The 24,306-nt window shown below is 44.3% G+C and overlaps 1 protein-coding gene across 1 annotated transcript in view; it reads left to right on the forward strand.

Annotated features, from left to right (window-relative positions):
* The first annotated feature begins 5,090 nt into the window (after positions 1–5,090).
* Positions 5,091–24,306, forward strand: part of KLHL6 (kelch like family member 6) — a 51,632-nt gene continuing 32,416 nt past the window's right edge. Inside the window, exon 1 of the mRNA XM_008705270.2 lies at positions 5,091–5,430. Coding sequence (XP_008703492.1) covers positions 5,138–5,430 — 293 coding nt within the window. The 5' untranslated portion in view covers positions 5,091–5,137. The remainder of the gene's footprint in view (positions 5,431–24,306) is intronic.

Below are 24,306 nucleotides of genomic sequence, written 5' to 3' on the forward strand. Positions count from 1 at the left end.
CCTGTACAAAATTGCTGATTCGCACTGTTCCAATACTATTTTCTGTTGCTGTCCATTCATGTTTGTCTGGGAGTTAATGCACAGAGAGCCCAGCGGAGCCCGCATAGCATCAGGCCAACAGCACCTGCCCTCAACCCCCCAGATGGTGGCAGGCAGGCCCTGGGTTGGGGGGAGGTGCCGAGGCGGTGCCCAGGCTGCAAGCCCACAGCCCGCATGCTCCGCACCACCACTCGCTCATTCACAGGGATATGGGGGTCGCACAGCAACGACTCAGGAACCCGGCCCACAAGAGAGGGGCCGGGGAGGCTCCCTCTGGTCTGGTGTCTTACTGTCGTATCTCATTTTCCAACCCTACCCTGCTCACACACTTTGTCTTCCAGTTGTACCTAATGGTTTATAGTTCTCCAGATACTCTTTGTTCTTTTACACCTTTGGTGTGTTCATTCTTCCTTTTTCCTGGAAAGCCTTTGCCCTCTCCCTTTTCTCTCATAAGTTCTTCTTGTCCTCCCAGGTGAGCTCACACATTACCTCAGCCATGCAGGAACTCCTGTAGGAGAGCCACTGGCTATCAAGGCAGAGCTTTTCTTCCAGTTTTTGATTATTCTCTCATCCAACCATGAAATTCGTCTATCCCCCCCTCCCCCGTATTTCTTGACTGAAGCATATGTAACTGCACTTGTGGCAGGTTCTGGGATATAAGATGACTTCACCTGAACTCACAGCTTGCTGGGGGAGGCACACAAGTAGCCGGGTAGTGATAATACAGTGCTTTAGTGCATCTATGCAAGCATGAGCAGGGCAGGGAGTACACATGCAAGGTTTGCAATAAATGTAGGTATATTGGGGAAACTTTATAAAAGCAGGAAAGACATTTATCCTGAAGGATAAATTTTGCAGGCAGCAGGAAAGTATGAAGTCTAGGTCTCCCTCATAGTATTTAGACCCTGAAGCACTTTGTTCCTTCTGCTGGTTCTACCCTCCCACACCTGTTGTGGCTCATCCTGGAGAAATCAAATTAAAATGAACTGCATGTTGGGGCACCTGGGTGGCTCAGTCGGCTAAACTTCTAACTTTTTTTTTTCTTTTTAGATTTTATTTTTTGAGAGAGAGAGAGAGAAAATCTGAAGCAGATTCTGCACTGAGTGCAGAGCCCCACGCAGGGCTCCATCCGACCACGGTGAGATTGTGACCCGATCCAAAACCAAGAGTCAGACACTCAACCGAGCCATCCAGGCGCCCTTAAGCTTCAACTTTTGATTTTGGCTCAGGTCATGACCTTAGGACTGTGAGTTGGAGCTCCGTGTCAGGCTCTGCGCTGGGTGTGGAGCCTGTTTAAGATTCTCTCTCTTCCTCTTCCTCTGCCTCTCCCCTCCCCACTCCTAAATAAATAAATAAATAAATAAATAAAATGAGCTGCTTGTTAAATGTGTATGTATGTATATATCTTAATTTTTTTTTCTGACAGGAAATACAAATTCTCTGAATCAGAGAAAAGATCATTTATTACGCACAGACCATCTTCTTACCAGTTCCCTGCATCCCTGTCTCTATAGATAATGCGACAAAAGCCTGATGTTGCCCTGAGTGTACAATGGGGTTGCACCATAAGAGGTGAATGCTGAAATTATGAGACTCAGAACTTAGATAGGGCAGCAGGCACATGGGTCTGTTTCCTCCTCATATTCTTCCTCCTGAGAGAGAAACCTTTTTTTTTTTTTAAAGATTTTATTTATTTATTTGACAGAGACAGAGACAGCCAGCGAGAGAGGGAACACAAGCAGGGGGAGTGGGAGAGGAAGAAGCAGGCTCATAGAGGAGGAGACTGATGTGGGGCTCGATCCCATAACGCAGGGATCACACCCTGAGCCGAAGGCAGACGCTTAACCGCTGTGCCACCCAGGCGCCCCTGAAAGAGAAACCTTTATTCTGGAATGTAAACAGAGCCTCCCTGGGGAGGGGGAGCAGTCTTTACTTTTCCTTTTCTTCCCTGGAATTTAAGCAAATGGCATCAGAGGCTTCCTTCCCTTAGAGGGGAATGGGTTACTACTGTGGGCAACTAGAGCTCAAACCTCTGAGAGTCTTCTGATAGGGCAGAACACACTTTAGCATTGTCCCACCAAGAGACAGGACGCTAATGTTTTTATCTACCAACTCCTGGTTCTCAGTTGCAGGTCACTCTTGGGAGCACTTCTCATGAGCCCACATGCTCTTATAGCTGGAGAACGCTCTCAGGCAGAGTGGGGCTTTTGGCGTGCTTATAGGAACTGTCTGTGGGTGACCTCCAGCATGGACTGAGGGGATATGGACATGATACCGATTATGTGATCCTCTCTGTCTTCATGTCTCTAAAATGGAGATCATAACTGCACTGGATTGGTGGCAAGATTAAGTGCATCAGAGTTCATAAAGTGCCTCTCATAGTTCTCGAAATGTAGTCAATACTCAATAAGTGATTGCTTTAGTAGTAATAAGTTAACATGAGGGACCAGAGGCTCTTCCTTTGTAGCTGACTTAAGACTTGTTTCTATCAATATAAGTTGTGTTAGAGAAGGCAGTTGACTGGGGTCAGAAGGGGCAACCTGTGGTTTTAGGAATAGAGATTTCCCTTGAGTGAAGCTACCCATTTGCATGGGGACAGAATCTATTCCTTTCAAGCACTGTAAAGCCAACCAGCCTAGTAAGTTATAATTAGATTGTTTTCTCAGTATGAAAGCTTTTGCCAGTGGCTTGTACATTTTGTTGCTTGGTAGGGAAAATAAAACTTCCACAGAACAGAGTTATTTTGCTTGTAGCTATAAAGAATATTTATCAGTTCATACTAAATCTCAGAGCATATCCAGGTTGACATGGATGCCAAACTGGTTGTGTTTTTTTCCTTTGCACTAAATCTAATTGTAGACATTATCACACCTACGGTACAAGTCTGTACATGAATCCCTACTAGGAAGATGTAGGGGTGGGGGGGGCAGTAACAGTTATCTGCTTATGTCAAGGGAATGGGGCAGGTGGGTTTGGAGTTATATGAAAAATAATAAGGGAACTTGGTGAACAAGATCCATCGTGAATAGAGAATTGAGTTTTATTCTTATTTTGTTTTAATGGGGGGGGCGGTTGGAGTGGAGCTGAACATGGTCAGTGTTGTTTATACTTTGAGGTGTTCTGGGTGACGAGATGCCGTGAGAGGGATTGGGTCATGTGTTAGCCTCAGTTCTACCAGAGGTGGCAGTGAGAGTCATGGAGATGGAAGTGCTGAGCTCCTCCCAGTCGAGGCTTGTGGGAAGAGTCAGTGTTGCTCTTGTTCCCTGTGGGGGGCTTAGGAGGCTAAGCACACACCAGCACTTGCCCCTCCTCTGTGCTAACAGGCCCTGATTTTGTTTGGCTATCAGATCCTTGTTCTTGGGGAAAGTGGACTCAAGCCAGTAGATGAATCATGTTTGGTGCAAGGCAATCATGTTATTCCATTTATATTTCCTGGAGCTTGGTCTAAGGTGGTCAGGTGACCTAGGAGAAGTCTGATGGGGATTTTAGGAAATATCCTCTTTCTGGTAAAAACAGCTGAAGGAGAAGAGACCTGCCCTTCTTTCTGCATTTGGACTGGTTGGTACTGTGACAACTATTATGCGATCTTGAGGGGGCATCTCCATCACACTGAGAGTATGACAGAATGGGAAAATGGAAAAATTCTGTGTCCTTGATGACACAGAAGGATGAGCATCTGGATTAACCTGGGACTCCATACCTCTGGCTTCTTATAATGTGAGACTTCTATTGTTTAAACCACTTTTGATGGCCTATTCTGTTCTTGAGGCCAAAGCGTCTTGATTGACAGAGCTCTGGATACAGCACAAGTCTGGCGGAGGGGAGATAACAAAGGTGTTGACATTAGGAGTGAGCATCCATGGAAGAGAAGAAGAGCTGAGACAGAACCAGGACCCCTGGAAGGGCTCAGTCAGTGCTCCCCACTGCTAGACGGTGCATGAGAGCAGGAACGAGACAGCAGAGGCCACTTCGGTGAGGCGCTGTGGACTGGAGCAGCCGTGGCAGGCAAGCCCTGCTGTTCTCTCTGTGGGAGATGCAGGAGTCAGGACCAACATGATGTTACAGCTCTCGTAGCCTGATGGTGGTGGGGAAACGGGCTTTGCAGACAAACAGATCTAGGTCCCACCACTTGCTTGAGCAGAGCTTCAGTTTCCTTCTCTGTAAAATGAGGAAAATCCTATCTGCTCCATTGAGTTCTTATAAGGATTAAAATACATTAAAATAAGTTAAATTCTCTAATCCGTAATATAGTGGGAGTTTATGAAAAGATAGTTATTATTATTTAACAGAGACCTGCAGAGATAACGAAGATACTTCATGGTGGACCACTAGATATGTGGCCACTAGATGCTGAGTGAGATCAGGCCAATTTGAGTTGAGACTTGCTAGGGTAATCTGGTGTTGACCTACCCTGATTAGTCTACTAAGAGAGAAGCCCCTGGGGATGGAGTTTCTGGAGACCATTTCTCCTCTGTCCCCAGAGACATATCTGAAACAATAGACTTTCTTGGGGGGGAGAACATTAATATTTGCCATGACATTGTTTTCCCCTGCGCGGCAGAGGAAGACAAAGGCAGAAGATGCGCAGTGCTGATATAAACGAGAAGGCCAGCGATAAGTGGGTTTTCCAAAGTTCCCAAGGGACTGGGTGGGGACTTATCGTGGGGTCTCAGACTCCTGAGAAGAGGGAGGGGGAAGATCATAGAATGTTCCCTGCCCATCCTATCATTGACAACTCGGTTATAAAACACCAGAAGTACAAATGTAATAACCAAAATCAGAGGCTTCCTGCTCACGGATATGAGGGGGAGATGGACCAAAATAACCTCACAGCCCTAATTGTAGACTCTGAGAAGCCACCCCTTCTCTCCTGGAGCCCCTTTCTACACACCCGTTCTAAGTAATTTCTAACCTTTTGTTGACTCACAGAAAGAAGAAGAATAGAAGTTACTGGCGTTTGTAGTAACAGGATAAGAAAGTACGAGACTTCCTGTTGTGTGTGTGTGACAGCTGGTGATAAGTGGAGGGCTCTGCACAGGAAATCCGCTCAGCTTCTGCAATGTGACCTGCCTGAAGCTTGGGCGCTCCTTCAGTCTGGATGTTGATGGCAGGACAAAGGGGCGCCTGGACCATGGGTGATGTGGTAGAGAAGAGTTTGGAAGGGCCTCTGGCACCTTCTACAGATGAGCCCTCCCAGAAAAGGGGAGACCTGGTAGAAATCTTAAATGGCGATAAGGTAAAATTCGATGACACGGGACTCTCCTTAATTCTGCAGAATGGCCTGGACACCCTTCGCGTGGAAAACGCTCTGACAGATGTCATCTTGTGTGTGGACATTCAGGAATTCTCCTGCCACCGCGTGGTGCTTGCTGCGGCCAGCAACTATTTCAGGTCAGCCCATCTAGGATTACGGTCAAATTGGGTGCAGGTTGTAAGGAAAATCAGTATCGACGTGAGAGCTCAATCTAGCTAGGTTGCCGTTGTCGTATGTATGGTTTGTATATCTATTTAGGTTTGTGTGTCTATTCGAGATACAAGAAAGGAAGCTATTAAACCTTAGATTTTAGGGTTGGAGCCATATTAAAAGAGAGATTGGTATCATTTAAAAAGCAATGTTTATATATTATGGTGAATCTTCTGTATATGTGTCTTTGTTCCAGAGGATGGAAAATTACTGAAGTCATGGGGATTTTTTCCCCCTTGGTCTGACTAGTGTGTTGGAAACATGATGTTGTCTTTGTTCACCAATAGAGGTAGAGAAAAGGTTGTGTCCCCTCTTTTGGAATTATCAAATGACTTGCTGAAAATTAGGGGCTTCTTGTTGTGCACAGGGGGTAGATTGGAAAAGAAAGCAGTAATAAAGGTGCTTTTGCAGCGGGGGGCTCCCAGTTATAACACACTTTGGGACCTGAGCTCCGTCCTATCCTGCCCTTCCTGACACTGGGATTCGAGTCAAGTCACTGCATGCTCTTAGTTTCTGTTTTGTCATCTGTAAGCTGGGAACAATGATTACCTTTCTGGATTGTTGTGATAATTAAATATGAGGGGGAAAAGGCTCTTATACAGTGCCTAGAGTATAGTAGATGCTCAGTATGTCTTTGTTGAAATTCTTCACCTCATTCTGTTTGGCTCAGCTTAGAACCATTTATTGAGTGTTTACCACGAGCAAATGCCTGAGACAGGAAGGTGGGAGAATCAGAAATGCAGTGAATAGGGCTGGATCCAGAGTTCTCCAGATCACTGTAGATGTGGTGGGAACCAGTCCCCAAGGGAAATGAGGATGAAGAAGGTATTTGGGGAACTTGAAAAAGAAATGCTTTTATAATTCTTTTTAATGAGATTCTTCTTAACTCTTGGCTCAGGCTGAGGAAATTAAAAAACATTTACCTATGTAAATATCATGAAAACTATTTTGTTTTTTCATTTTTCTGAGATGCTTAGAGGGAAATTTTTCCTTGGGTTTTAAAGAGCAGGGTCAATGGGTTGTTGTGAAATTGATTAGGTCTCATATGTAGACAAGACAAGGGGACACCTGGGTCAGCGGGAAGTTGTGCCCGCTATGTGCCAGACAGACGTAGTTATCTGATTTTATTTTTGCAGCAGTGCGGTGAAGGTGGCTGCTGTTCTCTTTTACAGATGAGGAAATGGAAACCCAGCTTTACATATGTAATCATTGCTAGAGCAGGGATTGGGCACATTCTAGAAATCCTTGTTTTTACTGCAATACAAATTGCCCCTAAATTTGGGGCTTCAATCCACAGGAAGTATACAAAAGGTAACGTGTAGGCACAGCCATAAAGATGGGTTGACACAGATAAACACATTACTTACCCACCAGTTTTGGAGCATGGCTTTTACATTCATCACAACCACTTTCAGAAGTGAATGAGAGTCAACTTGGCTTGAGGTCCTGAGTACCCATTTTTAGGTTTATTCATTCTGTTTTGAATCACTGGAAAATGGCTGTCACACAAAGATATACCCGATTAGCAATTTAGTTAGTGGCTCGGCCTGGCTATGGAACACGACCGCTGGCTGTGTGCTCTCAAATACATCGCTGGTTCCTCTGGTCCTTGGGTTTCTCATCCTAAATGGAAGGCGTTTGGCCCCAGGTCCTTCCCGCCGCGCTGACGCGGGATACATAGGGAAAGTGTCTACCGGCCCTCAGAGGAGGTGGTGGCAATGAGATGCTGGAGGCTCCCACATGGTGTGCATGTCTGCCTGGGGATGAAGAGTTGCTTCCAAAATTGCCTGGTCATGGAGGGAAATTCCTTCTATTCTCTTCTTCAGAACAGTGACTTTTGATTCTTACCTTGGTATTCCCAAGATGACTTTCCTCCTATAATGAACACAGTCCTGGAGACAGGATTTTTTTTCCAGTACTACTATTAATAATAATGTCTGTCATTGAGCACTTACTGGGAGCAGAACTCTGTGCCACCGGTGTCACACACACTGTCCCACAACAGCCCTGCGAGGGAGGGAATTTTATCCCGTTATAGATGAGGAACCAAAGCGCTGAGTGTCTCAGTTAATAAAGTGACCAAGTGGGATTTGGACCTAGGACTGGTATGAAGTCAGACATTGCCTCACCGCCTGTCTTGCTTTGTTTCTAAGGTTTTGAAAGGGGTTGGGAGCCAAGTTCCTTTTATGCACACACTTCGGAAGGGCAGAGAGTCTGCTCTGTCTGAGAGGCTTCCTACACAGCTCCCCGTGCTTGGGAGGGCCTGGGAGCTGGCTGTTAAATTGTGTAAGTTTTCATTGAAAACATAAATATTTTCCATGGAGTGATTGAACCATAGTTTATTTAACCAGTCCCCTGTTGACAGACATTTGGATTGTTTCTTATCTTTTGCTATGTAACAATGTCGTAATGAATAACATGTCATTTTATATGCGTGCAGGAGTATCTGGGGGCATTTCTAGAAGAGGGTTTTCTGAGTCAAGGAGAAATGCATCTGCAGTTTAAGTGGATATGCCAGATTCTCCTTGATAGGGGTTCAGTCGTTTTATACTCCCCACAGGCTTGCCAAAAGAGGATGGCTTCCAACTTTTGGACTTTTCCCAATCTGACAGATGAGAAATAGTATCTGTTTTAATTTGCAATTCTCTTATTTTTTTAAAAAATATTTATTTATTTATTTATTTGAGAGAGGGGAGGGGCAGAGGGAGAGACAAGAATCTCAGGCAGACTCCCTATGGAGCTTAGAGCACAACTTGGGGCTCCATCCCACAACCCCGAGATCACGATCTGAGCTGAAACCAAGAGTCAGAAACTTAACCAACTGAACCACCCAAGCAGCCTGTATTTCTCTTATTTTTAATAAGCTCAAACACTTTTCCATATGCTTAAGGATTGTGTGTAGTTCTTTTACTGCAAGCTCTCTCTTCACAGCCTTTCAAATTTTCACATTTTTTAAAAATTAAAATTTATTTTTATCAAAGTACTACATGCAGATAGTTAATAAAGAGTCAAATACTATTTAAAGGCTTATAATGACAAACAAAAGTTCCTCTTCACCTCCTCTACCCTTCGGTTTTGCTAATCAGAAGCCACCATTTTTGACATTTAGCTGTTTCTTCTGGTATTATATTTACATTTCTTCAAAATATGCTTATACTACTCTTTCCCGATTTCTCGATGTTAGACATCGTTTATTGATTTCCTGGTATGTCCGATAAGGACTTAGCACTTACACCTAACTCCCTTACCATACATTTCCCTTCCCTACAATCTCTCAATATAATGTTATCACATTTTTAAAATTTAGTTTGTATCAAGAATTATATTATGTCCATGAAAATATTGTTTCCTGTTAAGCCAAGTTGTGTGATAATGTTACACTCTGTTTCTTGTAGAACTTTTTATCTTTCCTGCAGTTAAAAATTCATTCTTTGGGGCGCCTGGGTGGCACAGCGGTTAAGCATCTGCCTTCGGCTCAGGGCGTGATCCCAGCGTTCTGGGATCGAGCCCCACATCAGGCTCCTCTGCTATGAGCCTGCTTCTTCCTCTCCCACTCCCCCTGCTTGTGTTCCCTCTCTCACTGGCTGTCTCTATCTCTGTCAAATAAATAAATAAAATCTTAAAAAAAAAAAAAAAGAAAATATTAAAAAAAAATTCATTCTTTTCTCCATTTGCTTAATTTTGGGACTATCTTTCATTTAAGCCTCTCACCATTATCAGAGAATCTACCAGTTCCATTTTCCCCCCAAAGAATCTTCCTCACTGATATCATTTTATGCATGTTCTTTGGACCTGCTGCCTAGCTATTGCTGAGCCGCATATGTAACCATGGTGGCTGTAAACAGGGACTTTATTAGTAACTCAGACAATATAGTTCCCTTTGGGGGCCTATTTAAAAGTCTTGACTGGAAGGAGGAAGTTGGGAAGATACATAGAGTTGAGGCTGAGAAAAGGGCAAAGGAGAATAAAGCTTTAAAAGTAGCTCATGACATATATTAAATGTCAAACAACCAAATGGCAAGGTGTCCGAATATTCTCATGGCAAGAATATCAAGGGAAGCATGATTTAACATTCATAATAATGTTTTTTAAGTGTTACAAGACTACTAGCATATTTTATAAGACTACTAAGAGAGCTGCTATTTGTCTTATGCCTTTGGACATGTCCCCAAATCAAAGTCTTTGGAACCGGTTATGCATCCTGCATGCTGAACCCCACCTCCCAAAGGATCTCCATCTAAACCAGTGATTCTTGCCATTTTGGGGGCAGGGAGCAACTCACTGCAACTGTGGGACACCCCATAAGTGATGTTGACCCCGAGGGCAATCATGTTGTGAGTCCCAGTGGTGATGTAGGGAGGGATCCTCAAGTTATTCACAGTCCTATCTCCTGACTGGCCTTCCTACATGAATAAAAAAGCTTGCAGACTGAGGCTGAGTCAACAGCAAGCTCCTTTGTTGCTGCTGATGCCCCAAATCTGCCTGGACCTTGGCTCCTGCCTTGTACTTCTGTACCTCGGTCTCTGGATCTGTTTCCCTGAGGCCCTGATGATGGGACTTTGACCACTGGCTACAAAAATCAAGCCCAGGTCAGGAATGGGAATGGCATTGTGGGCCCAATCGATTAATATCATTATATATTATTATGTACTAACCAATTACTGTATGGTAGAAAGTGGGGTGAGAGGCTACTTTTAAACATGTGTAGATGTTATAAGTCTTTGCCTCTGCTACATAATAGCATAAGGTGTCTACAAAGGAGTCAGCAAGCAGGGATGATAGAATAAGTGCAAAAGAAAGCAATGAGTTAAGGCTGTCTGGGTCTGGATTAGATATCTGACTAATGGTGAAAGCATTGAAAATTGCTGTTGCCACAGTAGTGAATTCAAGCAAACTGGTGATTGTATTTCTAACATCAGTTCCTGCATTTTATGCTTTTAATATTGTTCATTTGGCAGAACCAATGTGGTGGTTAATATTTAAGTACTTTAGGTCTATAATTTCTTATCTGCAATTCTAAAATCCCCAAAGTGCTAGTAATTGAAAAGCTTTTTATAACGTATTTGGTGGACAAATCTGTGTCTTGAACTGCACTTTCTGATGGAGACATCTGTCCTGAGCTGAGGGGAGGCTACTTAAGGTCTGTTTATTCCTCTTAGGACCACTATTCATATATTCACTGCTGAAGTACTAGTGCATTGGATTAAGGAGTGTTGGAGGTGCTATACGGAACTCCCCCAACAATTCTGAATGCCAGAGCTCATCTGATTGCAAGATTCTGGGGTAATGGATTATGGGACTTTCTGATAAAGTTTGTTTTCATTTTGGTGTTATTCTTCTACCTTGTTTCATAGGAATGTTTTACGTATTTGTAAACATAGTTTGCATACAGTTTTGCATCTTTCTTGCATTATAATCTTTCCCCCATAGTTTTTATAACTCTTGTTTATTTATTTTGCTACCATTTTTAATAGATGCATAATATGAAAATCATTCTCTCATTGTGGCATGTAGGTTACTTCTAATATTTTGTTTTCATAAATAATGTGGTAATAAGCATCTTCGTATTAAGTATTTTTCTGCAGTTTGGAATCTGGAAGGGCCAACATTTTTTGAGTACTTACTGCATGCCAGGAACTTTGCTGGATTTTCTTTTTCGTTTGGTTTTATCTTCACAATATCAACAATCAGGTAGCAACAAGAAGGTAACATTGTCTCCATTTTACCCTCTAAGGAACTCACTTTGATAGGAAGAGTGGCTTCCCCACTGGGATCCAAATTGAAAACAGATCTTTCCATTGGGCAGAAATGTGGCTGTGTAAGACCATTAACTTCCTCTCCCCACCATGCACTGGTATGGTTTATGTAAGCTGAAAACGAGGAGGAAATGTAAAAATAATTGCCTCTATGTGCATACACCCCCACACACAGGCAGGATACTATGGGAACATTCAAGCCAATTTGTATCTGGGCGCTGAGCTGCAAAAACTCAGCATGCCTTAGGACACCAGTCTGGGTCAAAGGATTAAAGAAGAAATAAGGAAGGTCAGGATGTGAGGTGAAGAGACAGTATGCTTTGAAAGTATAGGGCCTCAAGAACCTATAGGTTGGGGCAGGAACCAATGACTACTTGGTATGATGGAAAGAATAGTGTGGAGATCTTACCACTAGCATTTGATTCTATACCCTTCCACTTACTGGCTGTGTAAATCTCGGAGGAATTGCTTGGCCTTTCTGATGTTTGGTGACATCATACAATACAGTGAAGTTAATGATTTGTGTTTATCCCTGTAAGTTTGTGAAATACACATAATAAAATAGATTCATTTGTGAATTTATTTGGCTAAACATTTTATGCATGATAATGACTCAGATATCTTCATTCTAAGGAAGAGAAATCAACTGGATTTATGTAGGTAACTCACAGAATCCCCCAGAAGGCCGAAGTCAGAAAACAGATGGGAGCCAGGGGGGGCCAGGCAGTGGCCAGCACCACAGCCCAAAGCCACTCAGAAGCCATGTGGGNAGGACTCCCCTGCTGCTGCAGGATCCTGGAGGCCAAGGCTACACAGTTCTGGCCACAGTTGCCCTTGCAGTTCCAGATATCTTCATTCTAAGGAAGAGAAATCAACTGGATTTATGTAGGTAACTCAAGTTCCTAGCCTGGAGTTAATTTATCTGATTGGTCAAGGCTGACCATGCCTTATGGTCATACACATGCTAATGCCTTAGCTGTGAGAGAGGCTGGGAAAGTGTGCCTTGGGCCTTTGCTGCTTCTAGATCAGGAAGTGGCTTCTGCCACACACTACATCTCATTCTGAAGGAGAATTTGCCATACCTAAGAAGGGCCTCAGATGCTGAGCAACCAACAACTGGCAGGAGCCAATTACATGCAGCTACTATGTGCCAGACCTGCATTAGGTGCAGAAGAAGGGTTAAGGAATCATGAAAAATATGCAAGTATTAGAGAATTCCATGACTCTTGTCTCATATGTATCAGAGATAAGGATCCTGAGATCTTACAGGCAAGAGGATAGTTCTTTTGCACTTTTAGTTCTCTTCTCCCTTCAAATCTTGAGTAGCCACCAGTACACCTGCAAGAGTGTGTGGCGTGCAGGCCTCATCCATCATGCAGGGTCTAGAAACTGGCTGAAAGCGCGAGCTATGAGAGGGTCTTTGACACCATTGCAATGGCTGGCATTGCAATGATTTGTGTTTATCCCCATAAGTTTGTGAAATATATGTAATAAATAGATTCATTTATGAATTTATTTGGCTAAACATTTTATGCATGATAATGACTCAGATTTCTTCATCCTAAGGAAGAGAAATCAACTGGATTTATGTAGGTAACTCTACATTTACATGTAGACAACATGTAAATATTTAATGTAAATAAAAACTTGATATTCCTCCTGCAGTTTCAGTCACTGATTAGGTAGCATCCTGGTCAGAGTAGGAAGTCCTCACAGAATAGGAAGTTGGGAGGTTATTGCACAACTTTACAAAAGGAAAGGATGAACAAGTGTGGTCACCATAGGAAAAATTAGAAGGAGCAGTTAAAGAATCTAAAATGCTTCAGAATGCTGTGGATTCAATAGGTTATTCACATGACTGCACACAAATGTGCTATGCCTACATAGTGACTCCTGCAAAACTTTTTTTAGGATTGGAAGGTACTGGGCAGGAGTTGCTGCCCCAGGGTAGAAGTACAATTGGGTCCTTTGAATTTTTAATGAAATATCATTTCTGGGGGTGTCTGGATGGCTAAGTCAGTTGAGCATCTGACTCTTGATCTTGGCTTAGAGCTTGATCTCATGGTGGTGAATTCATGCCCCGCGTTGGGCTCTGCACTGAGTGTGGAGCCTATTTAACAACAGCAATAAAAATTCATTTCTGTCATCTCCGCCCCTGGTGTCTAGGGCATGTGTCTAGGGCATGACCCCTTCAGTCAAGACCAGAAAATCCATTCTTCTCCTGTTTTGAATAATGCTCCACGGAGCTCTCAACTAAAACACAACAGAGAAATACTTTCATCATTCACATCTCAAGTTCGAGCTTTACCCCTATGTCAGGTACACAGATATGTAACTTTCCACCATGAAAATGCCTTTATAGAGTAGATTCTAATATAGTAAACACCAAACAGTCCATGAGAAGAGCTGCCCACATGGAGAACATCTATGTTTTTGGTAAAACTGTCTTGGAGCTCACCATCCATCACATTGCTCAATGTTCCTATATCCTATATTAGTCAGCATTCTTTTGGTTGCCAGAGATAGAAACTGAGGTCAAATCAGCTTGGACAAAAGAGGAAGGTATTTGGCCACACAGCCAATTCATACGAAGGGCCGGGATGCAGGGGAGCCTGGGGAGAAGCAGAACCAGGGCCTTGAATGCAGTCAGGGTGTTTCTTTCCAACCTCCTTCGGCGGCTTTCTCTGGTGGGATTTCTTAGATGGACTTCTGCCACACGGTTGGGGGTTTGCTTGTTGGCAGCTCTGAAACTCACTTCTCTTTGGTTGGTTCCAGAGAGAAACTGAGGGGCTAGCTTCATTGTGAAAAGCCCTCAGGACAGACTCTAATTGGCCCAGCTCCATTCAATTATGCAATCCTAGACCAATCACTATGTCAGGGAGGTGGGGCACAATGATCAACCCAGTTTAGTTTAGGAGTCCAAAGTTGGTCAAAGAGGGTATGGGGAGAGGGTACTGAAGAAGGGGAGATTGGTAAAAAGGTAGAGAGCTTCTATTTGAGCCAGATGATGTGGGTGGGACTTGGAAGAGCATTTCCCAGAAGGGGAAGGCACTAGGCTAAAGGAAAAATAACTGTACGTTAAAGAGGGATAATAAATCCTGGTTTACTTTCTTTTATTAGCTGACTTATTATACTTCTGTCTTTGCTTTGGCTGTCAGGAGGCTCAGTGCATGAGCTTTCCTTAGCCTAGGTTTCAGTGATATATTCTCCTCCTACTTTAAATACTTAGATCTTACCTTCTTACTTTTTATTGTTACTGGTTTGTATTTTATAATACCTCTGAGGCTTTAGTATAAGCCACTTTAAGTTCTTTTGCGGAAGCTTTTTGTTTTTGTTTTTGTTTTTAATAAGCTCTAGGCCCAACATGGGGTTTGAACTTACAACCCTGAGGTCAAGCTAGGTACTGATGGCCAGCTAGGTACCCCTGGAGAGGCCATTTTTGTATAAAGATAAGTCTCCCTTGCTATGAAAAAATATCATTTAGGCCACCCACACATCCTCTACAAGCTGTAAGAGCAGACATTCTTCTATTACATCTAACTTTTTTTGGAAAACTTTAAGGCCACAGTAATTACAGGAGTGCTAATACTGCTATGACTTTAAAACACAATAAAAAAAAAAACCACAATCAAACCAAAAGTTGAATCATAACCCTTTCTGAGGAGACACTTAAGGATCTATACATTTACCTGCAAGCAGGTTTGCATATGATGTATCAGGTCCAGGGTCAAGTAGAACTCACATTGACATTCACAGGGTGCCTGGGTGGCTCAGTCAGTTAAGTGTCTGCCTTCGGCTCATGTCTGATCCCAGGGGCCTGGGATTGAGCCCTGCATTGGGCTCCCTGCTCTGCAGGGAGCCTACTTCTCCTTCTCCTTCTGCCTGCCACTTCCCTTGCTTGTACTCTCTTTCTCTCTGACAAATAAATAAATAAAACCTTAAAAAAAAAAGTTCTGTTTGGGAAGACCAGTTAGAAATAGATGTCCTGGGGCGCCTGGGTGGCACAGCGGTTAAGCGTATGCCTTCGGCTCAGGGCGTGATCCTGGCGTTATGGGATCGAGCCCCACATCAGGCTCCTCTGCTATGAGCCTGCTTCTTCCTCTCCCACTCCCCCTGCTTGTGTTCCCTCTCTCGCTGGCTCTCTCTATCTCTGTCACATAAATAAATTAAAAAAATCTTAAAAAAAAAAAAAAAGAAATAGATGTCCTCTTCACTGGGGACTGTCGCAGTCCACCTTAGGGCACGAGGCTTAGGGGGTGTAGCAGGGGCTGGATTTCAGCCCCAACTCTAGCACCTATCTGAGCAGTCCTGAGTATAGCTCAGTCTGTGGTAGCTCCTTCTTCATCTTTGGCTTTAAAACTTCTCTCCACTCCCACCTGGAGGATCTCCTGTTTTCCTCTCCCGTCCCTCTGGATCTGTATCACAAAAGCCCAAGGACCAGGCCTGGCAGTCCAGAGTCCTCCATGGCAGCTAGTGGAGGGAGAAGTCTGGAACACATAGATGATAACATTTGCTATGTCACAATTGAGATAACCTTTATGACTTGGGAATACCTTGGGGTGAGGATTGGGGCCAGTGCCAGTTCACATGTTTCCAAGTGATCAGAACAAGGGAATGCTCAGAAAAATCTCAAAGAAGAGGCTGATCTATGACTCCTGGATAATGACATGGAATTCATAAGGAAGCCAGCATGGGATCCTGGAGGTTGGGATGGAACATGTTTGGAAAAGGGGGGTGATAAGGAGCGTCTAGGACAACAGCCTGGTCAGGATGTGGCAGTGGGCTGTAAGCACAAATGCTGACCCTGCTCATGGCCTAGTGGGAAGTGAGAATCAGAGCAGACCTCATTGAAGAGGGAAGTGGTGTTTTGTTAGGGGAAACCAGGTTTCATCTCTGGCAAGGAGATGGAAGATGTGCCAAAGCAAATTAAGACAAAAAACAACCACCATGTTTTGTATTGTAAGATCTAAGGCAGGAGGGCTTAGGGTAAACATCGTGGGATGAATCTAGAATAACTAAATAATACAGCTCTCGATACACACGCTTTGTACCAGGAGCTCATTGTTGTTTATTCTCATGGCAGTTAGAGGAGAAATATGGGTTTGGAGAGTATGGTATAAAATAGGCAAATCCACTTGGCTGGCAGGACCAAGTACAGGATGGCACTGCATGTGTAGCTTCCTTCTCTCCACTTACCTTACCCACCCACCCATCCACCAGTCCTCCCATCCATCCATCCATCCATCCATCCATCCATCCATCCATCCTCTCACCCATCCACCCATCCACCAGTCCTCTCATCCATCTATCCATCCATCCATCCATCCATCCATCCATCCATCCAACAAATATTAAATGTCTACTATGGGCCAGCAAATAATTGAGAGAGAAATAAAATCCAGCCCTTGCCTTTCAGAGCCTTATAAATCTAATAGAGGAGAAGACTCATTAAAAATAGCCCATAGGGGCACCTGACTAGCTCAGTTGGTAGAGCATACGACTCTTGATCTTGGGGTCGTGAGTTCAAGCCCCACATTGGGCTTAGAATTTACTTAAAAATAGGCTTTAAAAAAAAGAGGCTATGTGGAGTATACATAGAGAAGTCTGTCTAGCCCAAGGCTGTTGAGGTAAACAGAGGCACATGCTGGAAACTGTAGTTGTTGGGCATAGCAGCATCAGGGGATGGGGTAGGGGGTGCACAGACCAGACTCTGAGGGGCATTGAATGGCAATATTGAGAGTACATTAACATTTCATTTACTGGGTACTTTTAATACAGTCTTCTTTAGCATTTGGGCACATTTGTGATTCATTATCCATTTGTCTAATTGTGTCAGTCAGGACTCCTCATTGCAAATGGCAGATACTCAGTTCAAACTGGCTCAAACATATTAAAAATAGAAGTTATTTGCTCACATAATTTAAAAATTCAAGGGGATTGATTTTAGGTCTTGTTCGATCCTTGTGTTCACATAATGTCATAAGGACTCAGTTTCTTTCTCTGTCTCTTGTCTCTTGTCTCTACTTTTTCTCTGTGTTGGTTTCTCTGTCAGGGAGGGTCTTCACACATGGAGGCAAGAAAATACCCAGTAACTCCAAACTTTTATTTCTCCCAACTCAGCCATTACAGCAGAGAACTTCTCTTTTCCAGTGGTTCTGGAGAAAGTTCTAGAATTGGCTTTGGACTGGCTTCTTCCTGTGCCCACTCATGAACTGCTCCCTGTGGCATAGGAGATTAATATGTGACTTGGACTATGCTCACCCTTGGTCTAGGAGGTGGAGCTGGCTCCTCCAAACCTCCCGGACTGATATTGGAGGAGAGAGAGTTTCCCAAAGGAAAATCTGGGTATGCCTACTAAAAAGATTAGGAATGATGTTGGACAGGCAAAATAAGAACTGCCTGCTATATTTTGTAGTTGAATCATTGCTGAATCCTGGCCATAAGCATTGCTGTGATTGATGTTCTATCCTGCTTGATCTTGCAGGACAGAACAAGCTCTTCTTTCTGTTATACATTTGGGTGGACTGAGTTACATGGCACACTGAGGCCTCAGCAACGGTCCAGTGTGGCTGGGAGGAACACGGTTCTGTAGAAACATAGCTGGAGTTCTGGTCTTCAGAGGGTCCATGTGCAGTGTCCTTGAGGGGTACTGAACTTAGGGAGTTTGGCAGATGGCAGTTCTTTTCAAGGCTTGATGTTTAGAGTCAGGTAGGGGCAGCTCTAGGATTCTAGCTCCTCTGTTGGTTTGGAGCCAAGACTCAGCCAGCAGCTGGGGGCTCAGGGAGCTGACTCCAGGCCCCAGGTAGAGATGGCAGCATGTGGTTAGTCATGTCTCTAGAGATGACCATGAACCCCCAAATTCATCTCTGAGGGCTCCCCTCCAGGTGTGTGAGAGTTACATGTGAACAGCAGATAAGAACAGAGAGTTACACACTATTTATTATTAATAGGGCTTTGGCACCACATCCTGTTTCAGAACTCCTAGCTCTAATGAACTGTGTTACTTGAACATAAGCTGCAGGGGCCCCATCTATACACCTAATCAAGAGAAAGACTTAAAAGGCCAGCGTGAGGCCAGCTTCCATCTGAGGCTGTGTGCCGCCCCCCACCCCCAGTTTGGGAGGCAGTCTTAGGCCTCATGGAATTCTAGGAGGCTGGAGCTCAGAAGGTGAAAGGGAGAATCTACAGGGAGGGAGGATTTTCAAGGGCACGTCTGTCCCAGAGCCACAGTCAGTTATTTCTTTGACCTGGAGCTTTGTGCAATCTCCTCCTCCTCAAGATGAGCCAAAGGGGCTTGTGTTGGGAAGTGAGGGGACCTCTCTCTAGGGTATTGGTTCTTAAACATTGGTTTGCCAAAGAATAGTGGGTGGGGTTCGGGGAGTCTAAGAAAATTCATATTCCCGGCCCCATTGCCAGGGATTTTGATTCAGCAGGTCTGGGGTGGGTGGAGTTCAGGCTTCTGCATTCTTAACAACCACCCCAGGAATTCCAGTGCAAGTGTCCAGGGACATACTTTGAGATCCACTGGCTTTAAGGCTGGAGTATCTGTAGGCCAAGGATGTGGGCAGAACTCTAGTGTTGGGGGGCACCTGGGTGGCTCAGTTGGTTAAGTGTCAAACTCTTGATTTCAGCTCAGGTCATGATCTTGGGGTGTGAGACTGAGTCCCTCGTTGGGCTCCACGATCAGCGTGGAGCCTGCTTGGGATTTTCTCTCTCCTTCTCCCTCTGCCCCTTCCTCCACCAACCCCTTCCTCAAACTGCTCATAGGCTCTTTCTCTCTCTAAAAAGGAAAAAAAAAAAAAAAAGGAACTCCAGTGTTGGGACATCATAAGGCTTAGGGAGCACCTTGAGGTCAGATGGGGCTGAGCCAAATGTTTATGTCCTTCTCTTGGATAGGAAATGGCAGGTGAAAGGTTTTGGTGCCCTCAGCTTAGAGGTGCTGGGGACAATCAGAAGTGTTGTCATCCCAAGCTAGGTCACCCCTGCATCTTCTGACTCTACTTTTTTTTACAGTAGAGACCCCTTTGACCATCCACATTGGGTTTATATCCAAAAAATCTCTTCTTAATGGTAGTGATCATTGAGCAGCACATGATTAGTAATTAAAAAAAATTTAACCAATTGTATACACATCAACATTTATATTCTTTCTTTTTTTGGTGGGGGGAGTAGGGGCAGAGGGAGAGGGGAGAAAGAATCCCAAGCAGGCTCCATGTTCAGCACGGAACGCAATGTGGGGCTCGATCTCACAACCCTGAGATCATGACCTGAGCTGAAATCAGGAGTTAGACACTTAACTGAGCCACCCAGGTGCCCCAACATTCATATTCTTAAATAGAATTTAACTCAGTTAACCAATGTTAGAGCTATTCCAATGCAGAATGTCTCACTGATGCAGAGTTAGTTTCAGGGATAAATGGGATAGTGAGAGGATTAAAGGAAGAACAGAGCAGGGGGCAGCATGGGTGGAACTAATCTAGAAATGAGATAGTGGGGATGGTGGGGTGGGTGTTGGTCTATGGGCCTGTGATTGGGGTTAGAGGTATAGGAGGCAGGGGGTTCAGAGGCAGGTGTGGAGGCCCAGGGAGGGCAATGAACCGTAGTAATGTTGGAGTGGGTGAAAGATTCTGAGTTGGTAACATTTAGGAATTGCAGGGGCATGTCAGCACTCATCAGAGGTCTAAGTGGAATGTTCCAGTGTGGCTGTGTCCTTTCCAAGCTCCAGACCCTGGACTTGGGGGTGTGATGGGAGTTCTGTATGGGGGTGGAGGGCACATAAGGCAGGCCTCCTCAGCCTGATTCTCCCAAGGGTGTTTAATATTTTTGGAGGGGCAGATTCCTGTCAAAGGCAAACACATAGGGGTTAGGAAGGACAAGTTCATTTGTTCATTCATTCACTCATTCATTTTCTCTCCCAAATATTTACTGAGTCCCTTCTAGGCTCCAGGCACTGTTCTAGCCCCAGGGATACAGTGATAAGCACGGCACAATCCATGCCCTCACTCCACTCATGTTGTAGTGGGGAGACCGCTGTTAAACTAGTTAATTTCAGGTTGTGACAGGTTGTAAAGAAAGAGAAAAGAAGTGAAGATATTAGGGAGTGACTAGATTGGGGGCAGCATCAGGGAAGGCCTCTCTGGGAGGTGACTTCTGAGTGGAGACCTGAATGACTGAAAAGTAAGGCTGGCAGAGCTTGGAAAAGAGTGTCGCCCAGGCTGTGTTTGGGGCCACACCCTGACTTCATTCCAGGAGACTCTCGGGCCCGTGGAGATTTTTATGGCTATTGTGGGAGAGGAGCTCACTCGCCCAGCCTCTATTTTAGGATTGGCACTGACTCACTGCTGAGTATTGGGCAACTGGCTCCCTGCTTGAGACTATTTCTGTTATAAAATGAGGATCTTAATAGCTCTCTCTGTTTTACAAGAATCTCATGAGAATTGGTCAGTGTCTGTCTAGAAAGTATTTTTTATTATAAAAAAATTTTATTTATCTTGAGCATAAGCCAAGGGGTAAATATTAGCAAGTAACTCAGCTTTTTTTTCAGAGAGTGAAACTTGGTCCAGTTCACATGGTGCTCTCATTCAGTTGACACCCCCAAAGGTGGCCTTGAACTCCTGCTTATTTTCTTGATTTCAGCATTGTTGAGCTCCAGACTAAGAGCCCAAAGTCCTAGATTCTCATCTCCATTCTATTGCTGACAGCCTGTATGGCCTTGGCCAATTCATTTAACTTCTACCTCTATAGTCTATCAGCTATAAAATGGGTATAGTAATCAAAGAAGGTACTGTTCTTTGTCCTACAAAGTGTTACAAACATAAATCTAAGAGATTACTGTTATTAAAGTGGAAATCTAGGGTTGACCCATCTTACATAGGTTGTATACCTTTTATGGGGTCCCAGCTTTGCCTAAGTGTTTCCATGGACTGCCCAAGAGAGCAGCAGGAGGCCTGGGAGTTTGGTTTATGAGAAATATGTAGATCTCTTCTAGTTTCACCCTGTTGGTATTGAGCATGATCATGGCCCAGGAGAGTGTATTTAAGTGACAGAAAAGCAGTGACAAAGTCTCAGAGGAGAGCAGAGAAATGTTGGGACTTTAGGAGCCAAAGCAGGCAAAAAGAGCCCTAGAGAGAGGGCTCTGTCTTTAGAGCACTTTTTTTCTCTCTCCCATGAACATTTATTGAGCTCCTACTATGTGACAGGCACCGTGCTAATGTCTCTGGACCAGACTGTGTGTAGCCCGAGCCCTAACTCTATTCTGGAGGGGCAGTGGACAGCAGTGCAGTGACTCTGACACCCACTTACCCGATAGGTACCAGGCCAAATGCTGGCGAGTCAAGAGTTGCAAGGCAGAGTATGATGGGCCTGCCTATTCCAAGTATCTCCCACTAGCCTGCCAAGATTCCTCTGATCTGTTCTAAAATGCCTTCCCTTAGTAAGTGCTGGGTATTGTGCTAACCACTTTGTTTATGTTATCTTACTTATTCTTCCCAACAACCCAGTGGGGTAGGGACTATTATTATATCAGTTTACATACAAGGAGGCTGAGGTTTGCTCACTTGTACAAAGTCATGTAGTGAGGTAGCATCAGAGCCTAAACTAGACCACAGCGCCCTTTGCCTTCCAACAGCCAGCACAGCAGGCTCTTCTTCCTGCCCTCTCCTAGGCTCCTGGAGCCCCTTTGCTTGTGCACACATCCACTACACACACACAGAAAGCCAGAAGTGCCTGAGAATTTACCTACTTCTGGGCGGCCCATAACTAAGACTGTCAGCAGATGCTGGCGAATCACAGACCAGCTTCTTTGCCTCTTGTGGGGACAACTCTGAAGTGTGTTCTCCAGTGGTCCCACGCAGGATCAGGTGGATGTTACTTTGTATACAACTTTTATCTTGCTTGACCTCCTCCCTTCCCCTGTCCTGCTCTTCCTATATCCCTAACACATCACCATCTCACAAGGGTCAGCTTCTGGGCAATCAAGTCCCACTCAGGTAGGGGCTGAGCTGGAGCAGGATTATTATTCAGTGACTGATTCCAAGAGAGAATTCAGAAGCTGTGTCTAGCAGTGATAGCCTGATCAAGAGTCCAGATGACCCCAGAGATCCCAATAATTGTGTCACATGGGAAATACATAGACTTCGAAAGAGCCGCTCAGAGTGTAAGGCGTTGAATTAGACATTTATGTACCTATCTTATTTAATAATAAAACATCTCTCTTTTGGGCTTTTCCAGTTTTCATTGGAACATACAGGTTCAAAAAATTCACTTTTTACTAATCTTAAAATCACATTGTAGGTGAAATAGCATTTCTGTATTTCACTTGGTGGGACTCTGTCGATATGGTACCTCACTCAGTTATGTGAAGCTTCATTCGACCCCATCAGCACTGCCCACACTCTCCTGCCAGATGTCCTGTTTTCCACGTTGATGTACATGACATTCATGTGGGTGGCATTCACTTCACCCCCTAAGATGGTGGCTGGGTGATGCTCTAGAGCTGTGCTATCTGACAGAATAGCTGCTAGCTGCGTAAAGCTGTTGAGCATTTGAATTATGACTGGTCTGAATCAAGATGTGTTTTAAGTACAAACATACATGAAGGATTTTGAAGTCTCAGTGTGGAAAAAAGAATGTAAATTATCTCATTAATAATTTAAAAATATTTATTACATGTTGAAATGACATTTGAGGTATATCAGCTTAAATAAAATTAATTTTATTTCCTTTTACCTTTAAAAACATCATTACTAGAAAATCTGAAATTACACATATGGCTTGCATTATATTTCTATTGGGCGGCGCTGCTCTAGGGACTGAAAAAAAGGGAGGTTTAGCAAGTGAAGTTGTCCAGATCCTGGACAGGCTGAGTTGGGATGAAATTGTGTGCTTGCTGTGATGTCCGGGTTCTTTATGGGATCAGGAGGCAGCAAGGTGAGTCCTGTGTGATACCACTTTAAAAGGCACGTGGTTCTGCAGATGGCTCTTTGACTCTCTGGCCAAGAGGATTTATGGCTGACAAAAGTGGTTTGTAAATCAGTCATCTGCCCAAATGACATCACTGCCTCTCTGCTTCCAAGTTGGGATTTAGTAACTTTGCAGAATTCTCATTTGTTCTTTCTTGCTTGCTGTCATATTCTCAAGGAGAAAGAGGCCAGTTGAGGGAAGAGGAGGAGGGAGAGAAGGGTGGGAGGATTACTGTTGATTATAATAAGGATCTGGGAAGGACATAAGGAGACCCTAGGAGAAGATCTCATTGGTTAAAACAAAAGGTTCAAAAGTCAGCTAGTCAAGTGATTTCTCTCTCTTCTTTCTCTCTCTTTTTCTCAATCTCTCTCTTTCTGGGGACTTTTGACTTTTGATGTCTATGATTGCTCCTGGGAAAGCAGAAGCAGTTACCTTTGTTTTGCAGATTAGGAAATTGGGGGAAAGAAACTGATGGGGGATCCCCAGAGGTGAAAAGGAGGTGCGGAGAAGGGAGGAAGAGCAGGATTTAGGGGTAAATCCCCCTGTGTTGGCATGGAAGTCCCAGTTTGGGGAAGTGCATTCTATCATCAGGGCTTGACCCTGGGACCTTCCCATTTCAATGACTTGGTTGGGAGATAATGGCTCTCTAAGGGTCCTGTTTACCTGTCAAGTTCAGGAGGTCCAGTTGCCTAGCAGGATGAGGACTGTCTCAATTAGTACGGCTTCTGGGACGAGGGTTTGGCATTGTCGCAAGCCTCCCAGCTCTGTTTGGGTGCAATTAATGCTTTACTCTAAAGGCACCTGTCACCAACAAACTAAAGTGAGAACACACCTGTTTAAAATGTTCTTTTTGAGTCTGCTTCTGCTCCCTTCAATGGCTCCACGTCGCCCACTGAATGAAAACCTAACTCCTTAGCCTGCCTCCAGTACCTTCCACAATCAGGACCCAGGTTATCTGGCTGCACTGATCTCTCCCCACCCTCTCTCATAGCCCCTGGGCTCCAGCCAAATCCAGCTAGATCCTCTGGATGCCCCACACTCTTGCATCTGCTTCCCGTGTTTATTACCTGGAAGTCCTATCCACAG

Source organism: Ursus maritimus, unplaced genomic scaffold (assembly GCF_017311325.1).
Source record: "Ursus maritimus isolate PB19 unplaced genomic scaffold, ASM1731132v1 scaffold_4, whole genome shotgun sequence".
Taxonomy (NCBI): Eukaryota; Metazoa; Chordata; class Mammalia; order Carnivora; family Ursidae; genus Ursus; species Ursus maritimus.